Source organism: Eptesicus fuscus, chromosome 1 (assembly GCF_027574615.1).
Source record: "Eptesicus fuscus isolate TK198812 chromosome 1, DD_ASM_mEF_20220401, whole genome shotgun sequence".
Classification (NCBI taxonomy): domain Eukaryota; kingdom Metazoa; phylum Chordata; class Mammalia; order Chiroptera; family Vespertilionidae; genus Eptesicus; species Eptesicus fuscus.
Window position 1 is genome coordinate 12,515,788 of NC_072473.1, and position 15,961 is coordinate 12,531,748.

Consider the following 15,961-nt stretch of genomic DNA (forward strand, 5'->3'; position numbering starts at 1 on the left):
GATACCCATCTTTCTGAAATACAAAGTTATGGGAAAGGACCAGTACAAAAGGGACAGTTACTACCAATCACAAAGAATTTGATTCGGTTTTTAAATTAGTTGTGCAGTCATTCAAAAACAATAATTTAAGGTATCTTGTTTTCAAGACATAATTAATATTAAATTTCTTTTATTTATAAAAGAACTAAAATACCTTCTTTTTATTATTTTTTATTATCCATTGGTACACCTAATGTTTCGTTCTATTAGATATGATGGTACTGACATTTTTATGATCTAAATGCTACATGACAACATGGCATTTTTTGCAAATACTGTGTTGTCATTTGGTAATAAAACTATAGTCATTTTTATAAACATTTTCATTTTTATTTTTGAGAATTAAATGTAGCTGTGGGGAAGTATTTTATGAGAAGATGTAATTTACTAAGCTGGGATTCCACAAATATTTATGATATAATTTACAGTCTTGTGTTAAATTTACAACCAGATATAAAAATCTATCTGATATCCTAGTCAAACACAAACTGCATTTTAATTCTATTAAGATAGTGTCTGACTTTCTGAATACTCTTGCATGAAGAGCAATAAAAGCATGTGTGTATCAAATAGGAAATGAATCTTTTGAGTTTGTTTTATTTTACTGCAAATGATTAAGAAGCCTTATTCAGAGAGCTACATGTACAAATAAACATCAGAAGATGTTTTTATCAAATCTCTGCAGTGTTTTTAAATGTTCTTTCCTTTTGCCTTGGCTAGGATGGAACTTGTTTTAAAGAACATGTTTCCTAGACAGAAAGTATTTAAAATACACTTCAGAAGACAAAGGAGTAAAATGATAACAGTTCTCTCTTCAGGGAATGGTGTAGATATGAATAAGGAAATATATAGAAATCAATAAAAAATTTGAACATGCTATTGAAAAATACTGTATAATATAAGAGGTTGAAGTATCAATATAGCATTACTTTTTTGTCAGTATTGTTTGAAAGCTTCATACTTTTCAGTAAAATTCATAATTAGAGTGTATTGTCTCATTTCAATTGATTTGTAGTCTAGTGTGTAATTTAACACAATATTCTAAATATATTTTGAATCAAATTATTAATTGCTCAGTCACACAGTCATTTTATATAGCATAGTCAAAACAATCCATGCATCAGAGTTCCTGTGTGCTACCACCTTGTATAAACCATCAGCATTTTCTGTTTTAACTTGAAATGATAGTTATAGAAGTTTTTGAAGTTGTCATTCTTTTTATAGATACAAACTTGGCACTTTTTTTCAATTTTCTCATTTTGATTATGAGTGTGGTTCACCTAATTTAATTCATCAGAACATTTTTTTTCTATATTAAAAAGTTTGTTCTGTGTAGCATAGGCATTTTGGTGTTAATTTGAATTATAAATCATACAAATTTTCTCATCTATAATAATAAAAGCGTAATATGCTAATTAGACCAGATGTCCTTCCAGACGAAGCCGGGCTGCAAGGGAAGCCCAGGTCCCAGGTGCTGGAGGGAAGCTGGTGCTGGCAGCGGGGGAAAGAAGGCCTACTCTTGCATGAATTTCATGCATCGGGCCTCTAGTCTTAAAATAAAAAAGAGACCCTTAAAAATGGTAGGCCTAGTTGTCAAATTAGGAAGATTTTTTTTCATTTGAGTATTTCTTTTAACGCATTTATTCCAGAAAAAATAAATGTGGTTACAAAAGTGATCTTATCGCTAAAAGAGAAATCACTCATGTATGTGAAGTGAGTGAAATTTTGTCAGTTTATACATATGACTTATGAGTATATAAAGTTTCATTATCATAGTTGATAGTGCTTTTTTAAGATGAAAATCAAGAATTTATAGGTCTTTGCACAACTGTGACATTTAAGCACTAATTTCTCTTGTGAATTTTACAGTGAGCCATTAAATATGAAGTCCACTAAAGTAATACTCTAACTTTTCAGTTGTTCTATGAGATCCCTTTTAGAGAAAAACTATAGACTTATTAATATGTGTATAGCTATCTAACATTTAAAAAAGGGAAGAAAATACTCCAAATATTACTTGTGTTTTTTTCTGCATAGTTAGATTCTTTATTCAATTCTGCATTTTCCAGATTGCATATATACAATTAGCATATACTAATTATACAAATAAACAAGTTAAATATGAAAAATATATATTTTAATCTTTACAGCAAAATGAAGTAATACATTTAGTTATTCAGGGGCTTATGGTGTGAATACATATACAGACACACAAATTTATATACACAATACGTATATCAATTCATTTTTTTTTGCAAAGTTTGTTTTTGGTTTTTACTTTTTAAAATTCAACTTTATTTGAGTGAATGACATATAAATGTGTTTAATAAATCTTCCTTGCTGGTAAAAGGTTCCTCTTTCATTTCATTATAGTGTAAGTAATACCAGCCCTTCCAATTTTCTGCCACAGGTGTACCCCTATAATTAGAGCATGGTGAATTAACTAGGGCCTAGTCACCCTCCTTTATCAAGCTGCATTAACAGTTATGTCACTGGGATGATAGAAAAGTCTGCCCATTTATAAATAAGTATAACCCTCTTCCAGTGCCACTACTTTGTTAGGGCTATTTCCAAACTAATTGCAGTGTCTATTTCTTTTTGATAGAGGACTAAAACAGTAAAATATATATATATATATATATATATATATATATATATATATATATATATATACAGCCCATTTGCAGGAAAATCCTGCAAGCGGCTGTTGCGGCCGCGTGCGCTGCCGCTGCCGCCACCTTTACGGCCATCGTGCCTGCACCCACTCCCCACTGCCGCCCGCCCCACTCCGCCCCGTTCCACCCTGCTCCACCCCGCCCCACCCGGGCTTTCCCTCTGGCAGCCACCTTGCTTTCTGCTTTTCCTCCCTCATCCTTCTAAGTTGTCTTCAGTCTTCACTCCTCCCTCTCTCAGTGTATGCAAATTAACCACCATCTTTGTTGGGTAATTTGCATACTCACCCTGATTGGCTGGTGGGTGTGGTTTTGGCGGATGGGCGTGGCTTGGGCGTAGCAAAGGTGTGGTCAATTTGCATATTACTATTTTATTAGGTCATTTTGCAAATTACCATTTTATTACATATATATATATATATATAACAGGCAATTTGTGCAGGAAACGTTTTTAGCTAGCTGAAAATAAAATTCTGCCTGGATTTTATATTTATTTTCTTTATACTGCCTAAGAACTATATAGTTACAATCTGGGAATAAGCAACACTTTATTTTAAAAATACAAGAGTGAATGGCAATGTAAATGGCAATTTCACCTTGTGATGAGTTAAGTACATAAGAAAATTTGCCAACTCAGTCCGTCTTGAAAATATTATTTACTATTTTCCACATATTTCAAATACTAGGAATATAGATTCATTCAGACACACCTAATCTAAACATTTGCATATGGATACAAGCATAGTATTGTGCTGAATTGAACCTCATATTTTGGATTCAATTTAGAAGCTCATCACCATTTTATAAGATGCAAGATGAAATGCAAATTTCCTTATTTTTATCTGTACTATTATAAGATTTGTTCTATTGATTTAAGATTTGTTCTGTTGATTTAAGATTTCAAGTGTTGGCACTTGACATAAAATTAAATTTTATCTGCTTTGATAGCATTGATGTCGCTCTTTAACATAAAATAGGAAACAGTTACGAATTGGGAAGAAATAAAATTAATGACTGACAAGGGAAGAAACATTGGATTTACATCTATAGTCCTATTCTAAAACACAAGCTTTTCTAACAAAAATTTCATAGCTAGTCAGTTAAACATGTAAGATAAACAAGGTTCGATATAGTCAAAACTAAGTGAAATATTTCTACCAAAATACCACTCATTAGGGCCCAATCATCTGGACCGTGTGAGTAATACAATAAGTGAGTAAGATTTAGGGGTTTCATAAATTATTAGAGAACTTTCTTTTTAGATTCCTATAGAAGAAAAAAATCAACTTGCCATCTTTTTTTTTCTTTTTTATTGAATTTTAATTATTCAAAACATTTACATGGCTCCAAATTCAAAACTATATAAAAAATACATTAAAGTAAATGTTTTCACCCCTGTTCTGCCCAGATTTTCCCTTTCCTTCCCCATAAAAATTAGCTTTTATTAGTATGTTTTATCCTTCTATATTTCTTAAAAATAGAAGCAAAACTAGATATTTACATTAATATTCCCTTTCACCTTTCTTACAAAAAGAAAGGAGAATACTACAAACTTTGCTCTCTACCTAACTTTTTTATTACATTTATTGGGGTAACACTGGTTAATAATTTGCCATCATCTTTAATCCCATTCTTAAACTCTATATGGATATGTAATAAAATTTTCCATTTGGAATGAATTCTGTGAATATATGTATTTACTATTAAATGAGATATATAGAACTTAAATACTGAGAGTATTTTCGTTAAGGTGTATTTTAAGTTAATAAGCTACTTGGCATTCTTATTATATCAGTTTATTTAGTACTGATTTGGTTTTTAAAGCCACAGTGTCCTTACAGAGGCATTTGTTCTAAACACATTTTTGTTTTTAAGCAGTGCAGATATGTGAACCAACTAGGTAAACTGGCAAAAGAAAGTTAGATTTTTAACATTTCCTACCGTCTTGAACACTAAGCGCAATTTGTGTGCTAAGGTGATTTCCTTTATATGGCAGAGAGCAGTGAAAATGGACTAGGGCAGGAGTTAAAAGATCTATGACCCATGTCTGGCTGTGTCATTTATTACTACCTGTGTGACATTCAGGCAACTCATTTAATCTCTCTAAGCCTCAGCATTTTTTTTCTACAAAATAGGAATAGCTAAAAATTGCCCTATAAACCACAAAGTTTGGAAAGATGAGAAGATATAATGTATGGGAAGGATATTATTACTATTTTAGACATTCTCAGCCATTTTACCACCCTAACACTTGCCTACATTTTTCTCCCTCACCCTTTCTTTAGGGATGAAAAAGGAAACCTTCCTTGTGAAGACCTCAGAGGACATATGGTGGGCAAGCCTGTGCATAAGGGATCTGAATCACCAAATTCATTTCTGGATCAGGAATATCGAAAGAGATTTAATATTGTTGAGGAAGATACTGTCTTGTATTGCTATGAATATGAAAAAGGAAGATCAAGTAGTCAAGGAAGACGAGAAAGCACCCCAACTTATGGTAAGAGTTCTTAAGTTGACATAAGAACGTATGTTTGGAATGGGGATTTTCATTTATTTTCATGGGCTTTTGAGTTATAAAAATTATTTGATAGCTTTTATATTTGTAATTGATCGGTGTCTGTCATGTGCTCATAAGTGAACTTTCAACAATGTGAGGCATGCCATCTAAACTTATTCTAAATTTTCCAAAGAGTAAGCAAGAATAGTAGATAGCATTTTAGCTCATTAATGATGTGTGGAAACCTTTTCTAATTACAGGAAATTTTTATATGTCAGATGTTGCCAAATTGGAATAATTCAAAGTGTGTTTTTTTTCCTTTTTTAATTGTAAATCTGCTATTGAAATGGCTTATTGAAAATAAAATTGTGTCCTTATTCCTCAGGAATTTAAAAAATCTTTAGATAGGCTTTTCTGAGGGGAAATTTCATCTCTATATTTGTCTTTTTTAAGAAGCTGTAAAGCTTGAGTGGAACTGGATTTTAAATAGGAAGAACACACTATGTAAAGCAAAGATGCACCTCGAATGACCATGTCCCTAGAGTTTTGTGTGATTTTTTGTTTTTAGCTTTGACTCCTATTTTTCCATGCACGATCAAGAAAGTAACCCAGTCACAAACACTTAATATTGATATGGCATATCTAAAATATTGGCAGAGAACGTTGCCTAAAGTTAAAGTACTGAATAAAGTCTCTCATCCTATAACAAGAATGAATAGATTTAATTGGAAGTCTATGCTACTCCCTTTCCAGTTTTCAAACTAACCATGTTTAGTGAGGAACTTATACTTGGGGAAGGACAGGATCCTTGCTGATTAGTCCAGACTTAATCAGTGGGAGCTGAGCAGAAGGAAATTTTAATTTTCCCTTTCCACCTGTCCCCCTTACTTGTCCACAGTGGCCAAATGCCTCCCTCCTGTGGTCCCAAAATATTGGTCATCACTTATCTTCATACACATGCCTTATTTCCTTACAGCTCTTTGGTAATAATTACATATGAAAAGTTTTGCTCAAAATGATCCTAAAGATTAGTAACCATGCTTGTCTTCCTTTGTGTTATTCTCTGTGCATGTTTTTCTATCATAAGAATAAGCAATGATATTTTATAGCATAGATCTTCATACTACTTTGGTGGCGTTTATTTTGAACTGTCATAATTTGAACATATTTGCAGCTTTGCTTTTCCCCCCTACTATATTTTAAACCTTTGTAATACAGAAGCCTGCCATCTTTATTATCCCTACCCCTGATCAATTACATAAGATTATTATTTTTATTCATTCATTTCATAAGCACTTATTGAATACCTATTATTAGTCAGTACTATATACCAACTTTTCCTTTTTTTATATGTCCCAGAATTTTCTGGCTATTTTCTACTTATGTTGAAGAAGATAAAAATGTTTAAGAAGAAATTGTAATCACCACATAAATTTGATTACTGATAGCTTTATAAAAGATATGTTTATCCCTTAAGACTACAGTTTAAACAAATCATACTTCTCCCAATAAAATAGAATACTATTTAAATTTTAGAAAATATAGATATCCTACATATATTTCATGTATTTTTATAAACAACTTAGGAGAAAAGAAATGTATATATGCTTGAAAGAGGGATAGGAAGTAAAAAAAATAGTTCTTTTACTTTTGATCCTGAAATTTTTTAACTTTGGAACCTAAAATATAATCTGAACCTTCAATGGAGAATGTTCCAAGTAACTAGCAGTGTAATGTATTTGCCTTTTAAAAAATCAGATATTAAGTAATAAAACCTACCTGTCACACACATGAATTAGTGGCCATAATTTTTCCAAAGACTGGCTCATTTGTTAACTTATCCTATATAATAAAGAGATAATATGCTAATTAGACCTGATGGTAGAACAACCTTCCGGAATGACCTTCCAGAACAGCCTTTCAGAAAGACCCGTGGGCGGGGGGCGGGGCCGTGAGGCAGCTGGGCCATGAGGCAGCCAGGACTGAGAGGGCCGAGGCAGCTGGGGCTGTGAGGGCCAAGCCCCTTGCACGAATTTAGTGCATCGGGCCTCTAATTCATACATAAAATCTGCCAGGCACTGATGATACAAAGGTGAATAAAACATAAATCTTCCTTGGAAGGAAGTCATCACCCAGAGAAAAGAAAAATAAAGAGATGCATTGCAGTCACTCTAGGTAAGTAGGAATGTGAACAAAGTTCTGCAGTAGCCCAGGAGCTTAGCTCCAGAGTCTGCCTGGGAAATCACATAAATAGAAGTGATATTTATGCTGAGTTTTTAATGATAAATAGTCATCATTCAGGGTTTCTAAATGCTAGTTATTCCCACCAAATACCTGGCAACTTCTCAAACCTGGATCTGTCATCTGAGGGTTCATATCAATCTCTCAGCCTGGACCCCAAGTCCCCGGTACAAATTAGATCAAACGTTCATAACAAATATTGGTGACAACTTATTTAACCTATAAAGTGGTCCCATTACATTGATCCTAAGGGTGACAATGTTCTCTTGGATTTAAACATAATGAAAATCAAAATACATTATCCTGCTGAAATACATTGCCACAAAAAACTAAAGTACAAAAAAGTTCACACTTGATATTTTCTGGAAATTATAGTAATTTAGCTTGTTAGCACTTGCGTGACACCTGAAAATGCAGTACATAAGTCCTTTAGCCTGACAATGTTCTACTTAGTTCTTAGTCATAAATGCTCTTAACATGAAGTATGTGAACTTAGTCATCATTACTCTCCTATTAACTTCCCATATTACTCAGAGAGGTTTAGAGTTTTGATTATAAGAGTGTAGACAGGATTTTGAGAAGCAAAAGAGAAACATAGTGCCTAATATGTGCTCTTGATTAAATATATATGTACTTATTATATTCTCTTAGTACATTCATATTTTAAAGTAAGTTATATAAGATAAAAATATTTAGGAAAGCTCTGTTCCTAAGAGTGAGTTTAAAGAACAGTTATTTGCCCTAAGCTATTAGATAAGTACAATATGGATCAATAGTAGATGGCCCTTCTAGAAAGTAAGTAAATAATACTTGTTAAGCTTTTATATATGCCAGGCACTGTTCTAAGCTTTTAGAAGGTGTGAATCTATTTAATCTTTACAACAACAATATGAAGTAGAAACTAATGGAATCTTTATTTTACAGATGGGTTAAATAACTTACCCAACTAGTAAGTGATAGAGCTGGGATTAAGTACCCATGGATATTTGTTGATTCTGCCAGTGGTACTAGGTGACTAAATGTAATGAAAATAATTTGCTAAATTTTAGGAAAATAATATCCAAAAATTGCATTACTCTTTCCAAATTCAAACATTTGATTTCAACAAAAAGAACTTGGTCTGATTTTGTATGTTCTTGTCTCTGTTGTTTGGTATTTACTGGCACTGTAATAAACATGCATTTACATAGACATGGCCTTGACAGACCTTAGGAAAAGATGGCTAAATTGAGGAGTAAAATTATCAACAATGTGTTGTGTCCTTTGTAAATCAGAGTACATAAAATAGGGGTTTTTTTGTTTTGTTTTGTTTTTAGCATAAAATAGGTTTTACTTTCCTAAAAAGGTAGACAAGAATAACTTCTGGAAACACAAATACAGTAGGGGAAGAAACTTAGATAAGTGGTCACTAGCATTAGCTGTCGTATCAGCCATACTTGGTAATCCTATCTGCCTTGTAATTACTCTAATGTGGCCTGGAGATATTCCTGTAGGCTACAGTTTTCTCATTTGTTAAACGAAGATGATAAAATCTGCCTCATAGACTTTTGTGAGAATTTAATGATAACACACTATAAATGGCCTAGAAAGTGGCCAGTATGTGTGCTAGGTATTTATTTTTGCTGTTGTCTTTATTACATAGAAACTTTAGTGTTGCTACGACAATAGATCTTAACTGTTCCCACCACAAAAAAAGGGGTAACTATATGAGGTGACGGGTGTGTTAAATTGCTTGATTGTGATAGTCATTTCACAATGGATATGTATATCAAATCATCACACTGTATACCTTAAATATATACACCTTATTTGTCAAATATACCTCAATAAAGCTGGAAAAATAAACTTAAAGATCTCAACATATAGCCTGGCCAGGATAGCTTAGCGGTTGAACATCGACCCATGAACCAAGAGGTCACCAGTTCAATTCCCAGTTAAAGGCATATGCCCAGATTGTGGGCTCGATTCCCAGTAGGGGGCGTGCAGGAAGCAGACAATTGATGTTTCTCATTGATATTTCTATCTCTCTATATCTCCCTTCCCTTCTCTCTGAAATCAATAAAAACATATTTTTTTAAAATCTCAACATATAACTAATAATAAGTGTCAGCCATTTTAAATTCTTTGAAGAATAAGATGGGATGAATAAAGAGTTCAATAAAAAATGAAACTTTAATGTGGCAGTAAAAAAGGGGGGCATGACAGCATTAAATCACTTTAACTATTTGGTCTCATCTGCTCATGTTTCAAAGATAAAGGCTCAAATTTGATTAGATCAGTTGCTTGGCAACTTTTCAGTATGGTAGTATCTCCCATCAGCTTTCCCTTTTCACTATTCAGGCGCTACTTGCCCTTGCTATTCCATCATAGCACATTTCTATACAGATCAACCTGCTAAAAGGCTAGCATCGTTAGCTGAGTCCCTTTGTGGCCATGAGTAGTCATATTTTATAATAATAGGAGGAAAGCATGTTTTTTACTATAATATCACAGAAGAGTATTGGTTTGAAAGAATCCAGACCTTTTCTGATTTATGAAAAATCCAAGACCTCACAAAAAGCAGATAAATACATGCAAAGCCAGTATTTTAGAACTGCTCCTCATAAATGCTATTGTACACATTGTGCATTGAGAAAAATTAATTTCTGTAACATTACACCTGAACATTTTGCACTAAAAAACGAAGTACTATGTCCCTTTTAGCCACATGAATAGATATGGAGGGCCTATGGGCAATGACACTGTAAACGGAGTTTTATCAATGTGAGGGGAGGATATTGTCTATAGGTTCCAGGTTATATGATCATACTTCAGTATCTCCTTCCTTTTTGTCTTACAACTTCATTCTATCTTTTGGGCAGTTAAATTATAATTAATAGCATTGTTTCAAACATTTCTTAAAGTATCAATTATATATAATACATTCACATTTATTTATTTATTTCTGGCTACAAGGCTGCTATCTTTCCTGTGATTTTCTAATATAAATTATCCTCCTTATCAGGTAAATATCCAGCTGTCATTTATCAGCTATGCTGGAGAAAAAAGAAAATAGGATTGTAACCACAGAAAATTTCTGTATTCAAGTAAAATATACCACTTTCAAATCAGAACTAATAGAGATATGAATTACTGAATTAAAAATGCAGAAATATGAGATGTGTACCATACTTATAGGAATTCACTTTCTTTTGATTTATGTAATACATTTCATAAAGACTGTATGTTAGCTTCACAGAATAATTTTGAACATCAAGCTGATATTGATAAGGGACCATGTATTTGATGGAAAACTAGTTCAGCAATATTTTGGCATAGAAATAGAAAATATTCTGTTCCTAATGTAAAAATTAGTGTTATCACCTAGGTAAGGTACTCTTACTTAATTTGTGTAATTCTATGGATAGAAATATTAGAACATGAGTTTTGAGGTCACATAGAAAGACCAGAATTTGGTGTCACAGGTTGGCCTTTAATAATTGATTAACCTTGAACTTCAGCCTTAACCTCACTATGTTTTTGTTTCCTTATCTGTAAAATGGGATAGTCAGTGTTTTTGAGGATTAAGTGAGAGATGTATGTCAAATACTTAGCACTGTTCTTGACTCATAGAAAGGGTGCAAGAAAGCATGTTTAAATGGCATAAAAATTGTTGCTGCTCATAAATAAAAATGTCCCGCCCTAGCCGGTTTGCTCAGTGGATAGAGCATAGGCCTGAGGACTGATGGGTCCCGGGTTTGATTCCGGTCAAGAGCACATACCTTGGTTACAGGCTCCTCCCCAGCCCGGGCTCTAGTCGGGGCATGTGCAGGAGGCTACCAATCAATGCATTTCTTTCACATTGATATTTCTCTGTCTTGCTCTCTCTCTAAAAACCAATGGAAAAATATCCTTGGGTGAAGATAAATAAATAAGTCCCAAAGATTATCAAATGCTGATGGATCAAATTAACATTTCCTCCTCTCCTGTGGAGGGGCTTAATAAAGGACAAAGGGCTGGAAGTATTTCCTCAGTTTGGTCCCTCTAACTACCCAATAACTAGCCATTCAAATAATATCAATTAAAAGACATGTGAATAGAGTTTGTCACTTTCTTTGGTTTGGTTTTGAAAAGTAGAAGGAGGAGTGTTCAAATAGCTAATAACACTAGAAACTGCCATGATCCAAGGTTGTTGGGTGTTTTTTTTTTTAATTTCCATTATGGAAATTAATAGTTCATATGCTGGACAGAAGGACCTTTTTATAACCTCATAGCATCAGAATTCTAACAATTCAGACCCCATACGTTGTTAAAGATTAAGATTAGTTGCTAAAAAGCAATAGAGGGAGATATAATAGTATGTATTATCAATAAAATAGTTGTAGTTTCTAAAATAAATGAAACTTGGCAAGAAGAGATCACCCTGAAAGCAACTAAGCTACTAAATAATGAATAAACAGTAAGAATAAGAAAAAAACTTTTAATGAAGTTCCAGAGTATTAATATGTGGACAAAATGGAAAGATTAGCAAATCAAATCAACAAAGCTGATACAGCTATCAGAGGAAAAAAAGAAACTCTTCAAATAAATTAATCAACAGAAAGATACAAACTAGGTGAAATAGTGCTTCCCTTAAAGACAAAATAGGGAATAATAGAAATATTCTCATTCAGTGATTTTCAGCTGGGTCAGTATTGCCCCCCAGAGCACATTTGGCAATTTCTGAAGACATTTGTAGTTGTCATATCTGGAGGTGGAGGTGCTGCTGGCATCTAGTGGGTAGAGGCTCAGGATGTCATTTCAACATCCTACATAGAATGTGCGCAACAAATGGTGCAGGATGGCTCCCAGCAATAACGATCCAGTCCCAAGTGGCAAGTTCTACTATTGAGAAACCCTAGCTAATTTAAGAAGAATGAACTGCAAACAAATTAGATACAGAAGCAGGTAACTATGACTAGAAAATCAAATAGCCCTTGTACAACATAGGGTCATTTGCCCTTTTGTTTTTATTCAAAGAATAGTGTAAGGTAGTGAGTATCTGGGATGACCTACCCTGCTCTACAATAGAAAACCTAATCATGGCAAATGCTGGCACAGGAAGGGACCCATTGTCTTTAGTGTTAGCTCTCAAATCACAATGTGGTTTATATAATCCAGCATTTTCCTAAATATGTTCTTCAGATTACTAGTTCTGAAAGAGAATCTTTGTGAAAGGAAGAGATTATGTGGTTAAATAAGATTCAGAAGCTGTGCAGATTTTTCCCCTCTCTTGGAGATCAATAAGTGCACATTAACATATACCAAAGGGTTTGAAAGTTGTTGAATTTGGTTTAGCTTATTGTTTTCCAAATGTATTTGTGCATTTAATTTTTTTTGTTTTGGTCACAAAATACTTATTAACCGTTGAATGGGACTAATGCTTGATGGAATATACTTTAGAAAATGCTGAAATAGACTTTCGCAGCTCCTTTTAAAGACCCATATACCAATGATAAATTTTCTTTGTATTTTAAGTTTCAAATAAGCATTTGGAAAAACTTCTATTCTTAAGTTGAAGCCTGCCCTAACAGATGGCTTGTTGAATGTCATCTTCATTTAGTTCTTGCAGAAAAGCCATTTTTAAAAGTAAATCTTATTTCTGATAAAAGTCCCAACTAAAGTAATATTAACTGGAAGGATGTATGCATGGTGTTCTATACTCCAGGCTTCTTGGATCACTGCAAAACAATTTGCCAGAAATCATGGGAGAAATAGACCCTTGAGGATAGGAAATGTCAAATGTTATATCCAATCTTGTTAAAGAAAAGATGACTAAAAATTTCACCCTGATTACCTTAATGACTGTAGACATTAGAGCAAGTAATTAAAACAATATACAGACATTTAAATATACATATGACAACTTAGCATTATTTTAGAAGTAGCGCAATGTCAAACCAATTTGTTTTCCTCCTTCCTTATGGAATGGACAACAAAGTTACATCCACAATTTATGCTCTAATCCTCCATTAGCTCTTTAGCTAGCTCTTAAGATTTTTTTTTGCAAGATTTGCAAACTGGAGGACACTTAAACAAAAGCAGTAATAATCCATGTCATCAAATTATTTTTGAATAAAGATGAATTGGATTTTTCTGTAAATGCAATAGTCTTAAATTCATCACCAAATCAAATTAGTGTAGTAAAAAGAGCCCTGGGATAGGAAGTTGAAAGTCTATATTCATGGACTGACTCCAACACTGATTATCAGTGAAATCCTGAGAAATTAACTTTGGTGTGTCTTAAGTTTTTCATCTCAACCTTTCTTGCTAACTTCACTGACTAACATGATCCCAAAGACAAAAATGTGTGAAAGGAATTATAAAGTTATTACAAGATGTCATTTTGTTTGTTTCATTTGAGAGTCTTCCAGTTGATGGTCTTAATCCTTGTCTTTTTCTTTTCATGAGAAATGGTGACTGTCATCCATATGTTGATAAGATTTTCAAGACACTGATTTACTAAGGTTTTTTTTATAATGATGAAAAACATATATCACAATTTTCCATATTTTTTCCATTATTGTTCACATTATTCTGTGTTAGTTTCAGGTGTACAACATAGTGGTTAGACAATCATATACTTTATAGAGTATTCCCCCTAATATTTTAAGTACCCCCCTGGCCTGTACATAGCTATTACAATATGATTTACTAAGGTTTTTAAAAAACAAATTCCTTTAATTTCTAATTATCTAACTTGAAAACAGGATGTTTTTAACCAAATAATGCCCATGTCATCTTTCTTGTCCACATTTATTGCTGAGCACAGCAAGGGGCAAAACTATGTTAGCATAGCTCATTTTATACCTAGAACTCTTTTGCCACTTAGACAGTATTTAAATCATATGAATCCTTCTCGGTCCTCCCACACCCCTCTAATGTAGAATAATCTCTATGCATATTGACAACATTTTAACTAAGAAAAACCTATCTGTCTGAACTACAATGTGTATCGCAGATTTGTTCTCTTGGTAGAATGTTTACAAATGATGTTTTGGTTCAAAATACAATTATCCATGGCATTAAATATTAAAAGTTCCATTTTATTTATTTATTTGTTTGTTTATTTATTTATTTTTAATTTATTTATTCAGGTGATGTTGGTTAATAAAATTATATAGGTTTCAGGTGTGCAATTCTATAATACATCATCTATATATTGCATTTTGTGCTCACCACCCAAAATCAAGTCTCCTTATATCACCATGTATCCCCTCTTTACCTTCCTCCATCTGCCCCACCCCCTTTCCCTCTGCTGTTGTCTGTGTCTATGAGGTTGTTTTTTTTTTCTTAATCCCTTCAACTTTTTCACCCTTCCCTGCAATCCCCTCCCCTCTAACAGATGTCAGCCTGCTTTCTATCTATGAGTCTGTTTCTATTTTGTTTGTTATTTTGTTCATTAGATTTCACATATGAGTGAAATCATATGGTACTTGTCTTTCTCTGACTGGCTTATTTCACTTAGCATAATGCTCTCCAGGTCCATATAGTTTTTGATGCAGTTTCTAATTTTCCCATTTAACAATTTTTATCTTACTCCCCATTTAAAGTCTAGATCACTTTTAGAAAGCAATAGGAAAATTCACAAACAAGTTGTAGCATTTTTAAAAATATAGCCATAAAGATCACAAGTGCCTGTTCTTACTTTATTAATTCAAGATATGTTGCCTTTATCCTTAAAAAAATTACTGACTTTCCACTTAATTCAGTTTTATTCCTCTTTAAATATGTGGTTCTCTACCTTAAATAACCTTCGGATGTTTTCCTAGAAATGCAGTCAACCATCTGAAAGTAATTTTTCTGTCTGGAATGTGGGAAGTTTGATGGGTGTATGTGGCATGCTTATAGCTTAACATTCCTTACTGCACTCATTTTCATCAAAATATTGGTTAAAGTATTCAGAACAGATGTGTATATGTGTATATATTTTTTTCTTCTTAGACTGCAGAGAAAGCTTTTTGTGAGTACTAAAGGTTATGTCAGATTTAAGACATCTCTCTGCAATCTTTTTCAACTTTTGGCAACTGTAAGAGAATATTGTTTCTCAGAAGCTGTTTATCGCCCTGAAACTTAATGATTTTACCATGTTTTGGGAGAGAGTTTTTAAAAAGGGATACAATTGAAAAGGCAGTCATTCAGTAGTATTTCAATAGACATCATGGGTAGCTTAATATGGGGATGTTTCTGGATAAGGAAGCAGGACATCTAGTTCTGACTGGATTACCAAACAGTTTTGTAAGGCTCCATTTGTTAGAAAAACGTAGGGGGTGGTTCAGGTTGACATACTATCTTAGAAGTAAGTGAGGGACAGAGGGGAAGGTAAGGAAAAGTAAGAAGGAGGAAAAGGGAAAATTGACTGGAAGGAAGGAGAAGGAAACTATGAAAATAGAAACTGGCAGTATATCTTGGACTTTTTGGGGGTCCAATGTGTACATATGTTTGACTCCAAACAACAAATTAATTCTTCAAAAATTACCAAATTAGTTAATAA

At 33.2% G+C, this 15,961-nt stretch overlaps 1 protein-coding gene across 4 annotated transcripts in view; it reads left to right on the plus strand.

The window, feature by feature from the left end:
* The window catches only part of CNKSR2 (connector enhancer of kinase suppressor of Ras 2), a 245,805-nt gene that overhangs the window by 137,361 nt on the left and 92,483 nt on the right, over window positions 1-15,961 (plus strand). For all 4 annotated transcript variants that reach the window (XM_008154569.3, XM_008154570.3, XM_028129718.2 and 1 more), the window contains one exon: window positions 4,997-5,208. In XM_008154569.3, the coding sequence (XP_008152791.1) occupies window positions 4,997-5,208 (212 nt within the window). The remainder of the gene's footprint in view (window positions 1-4,996; window positions 5,209-15,961) is intronic.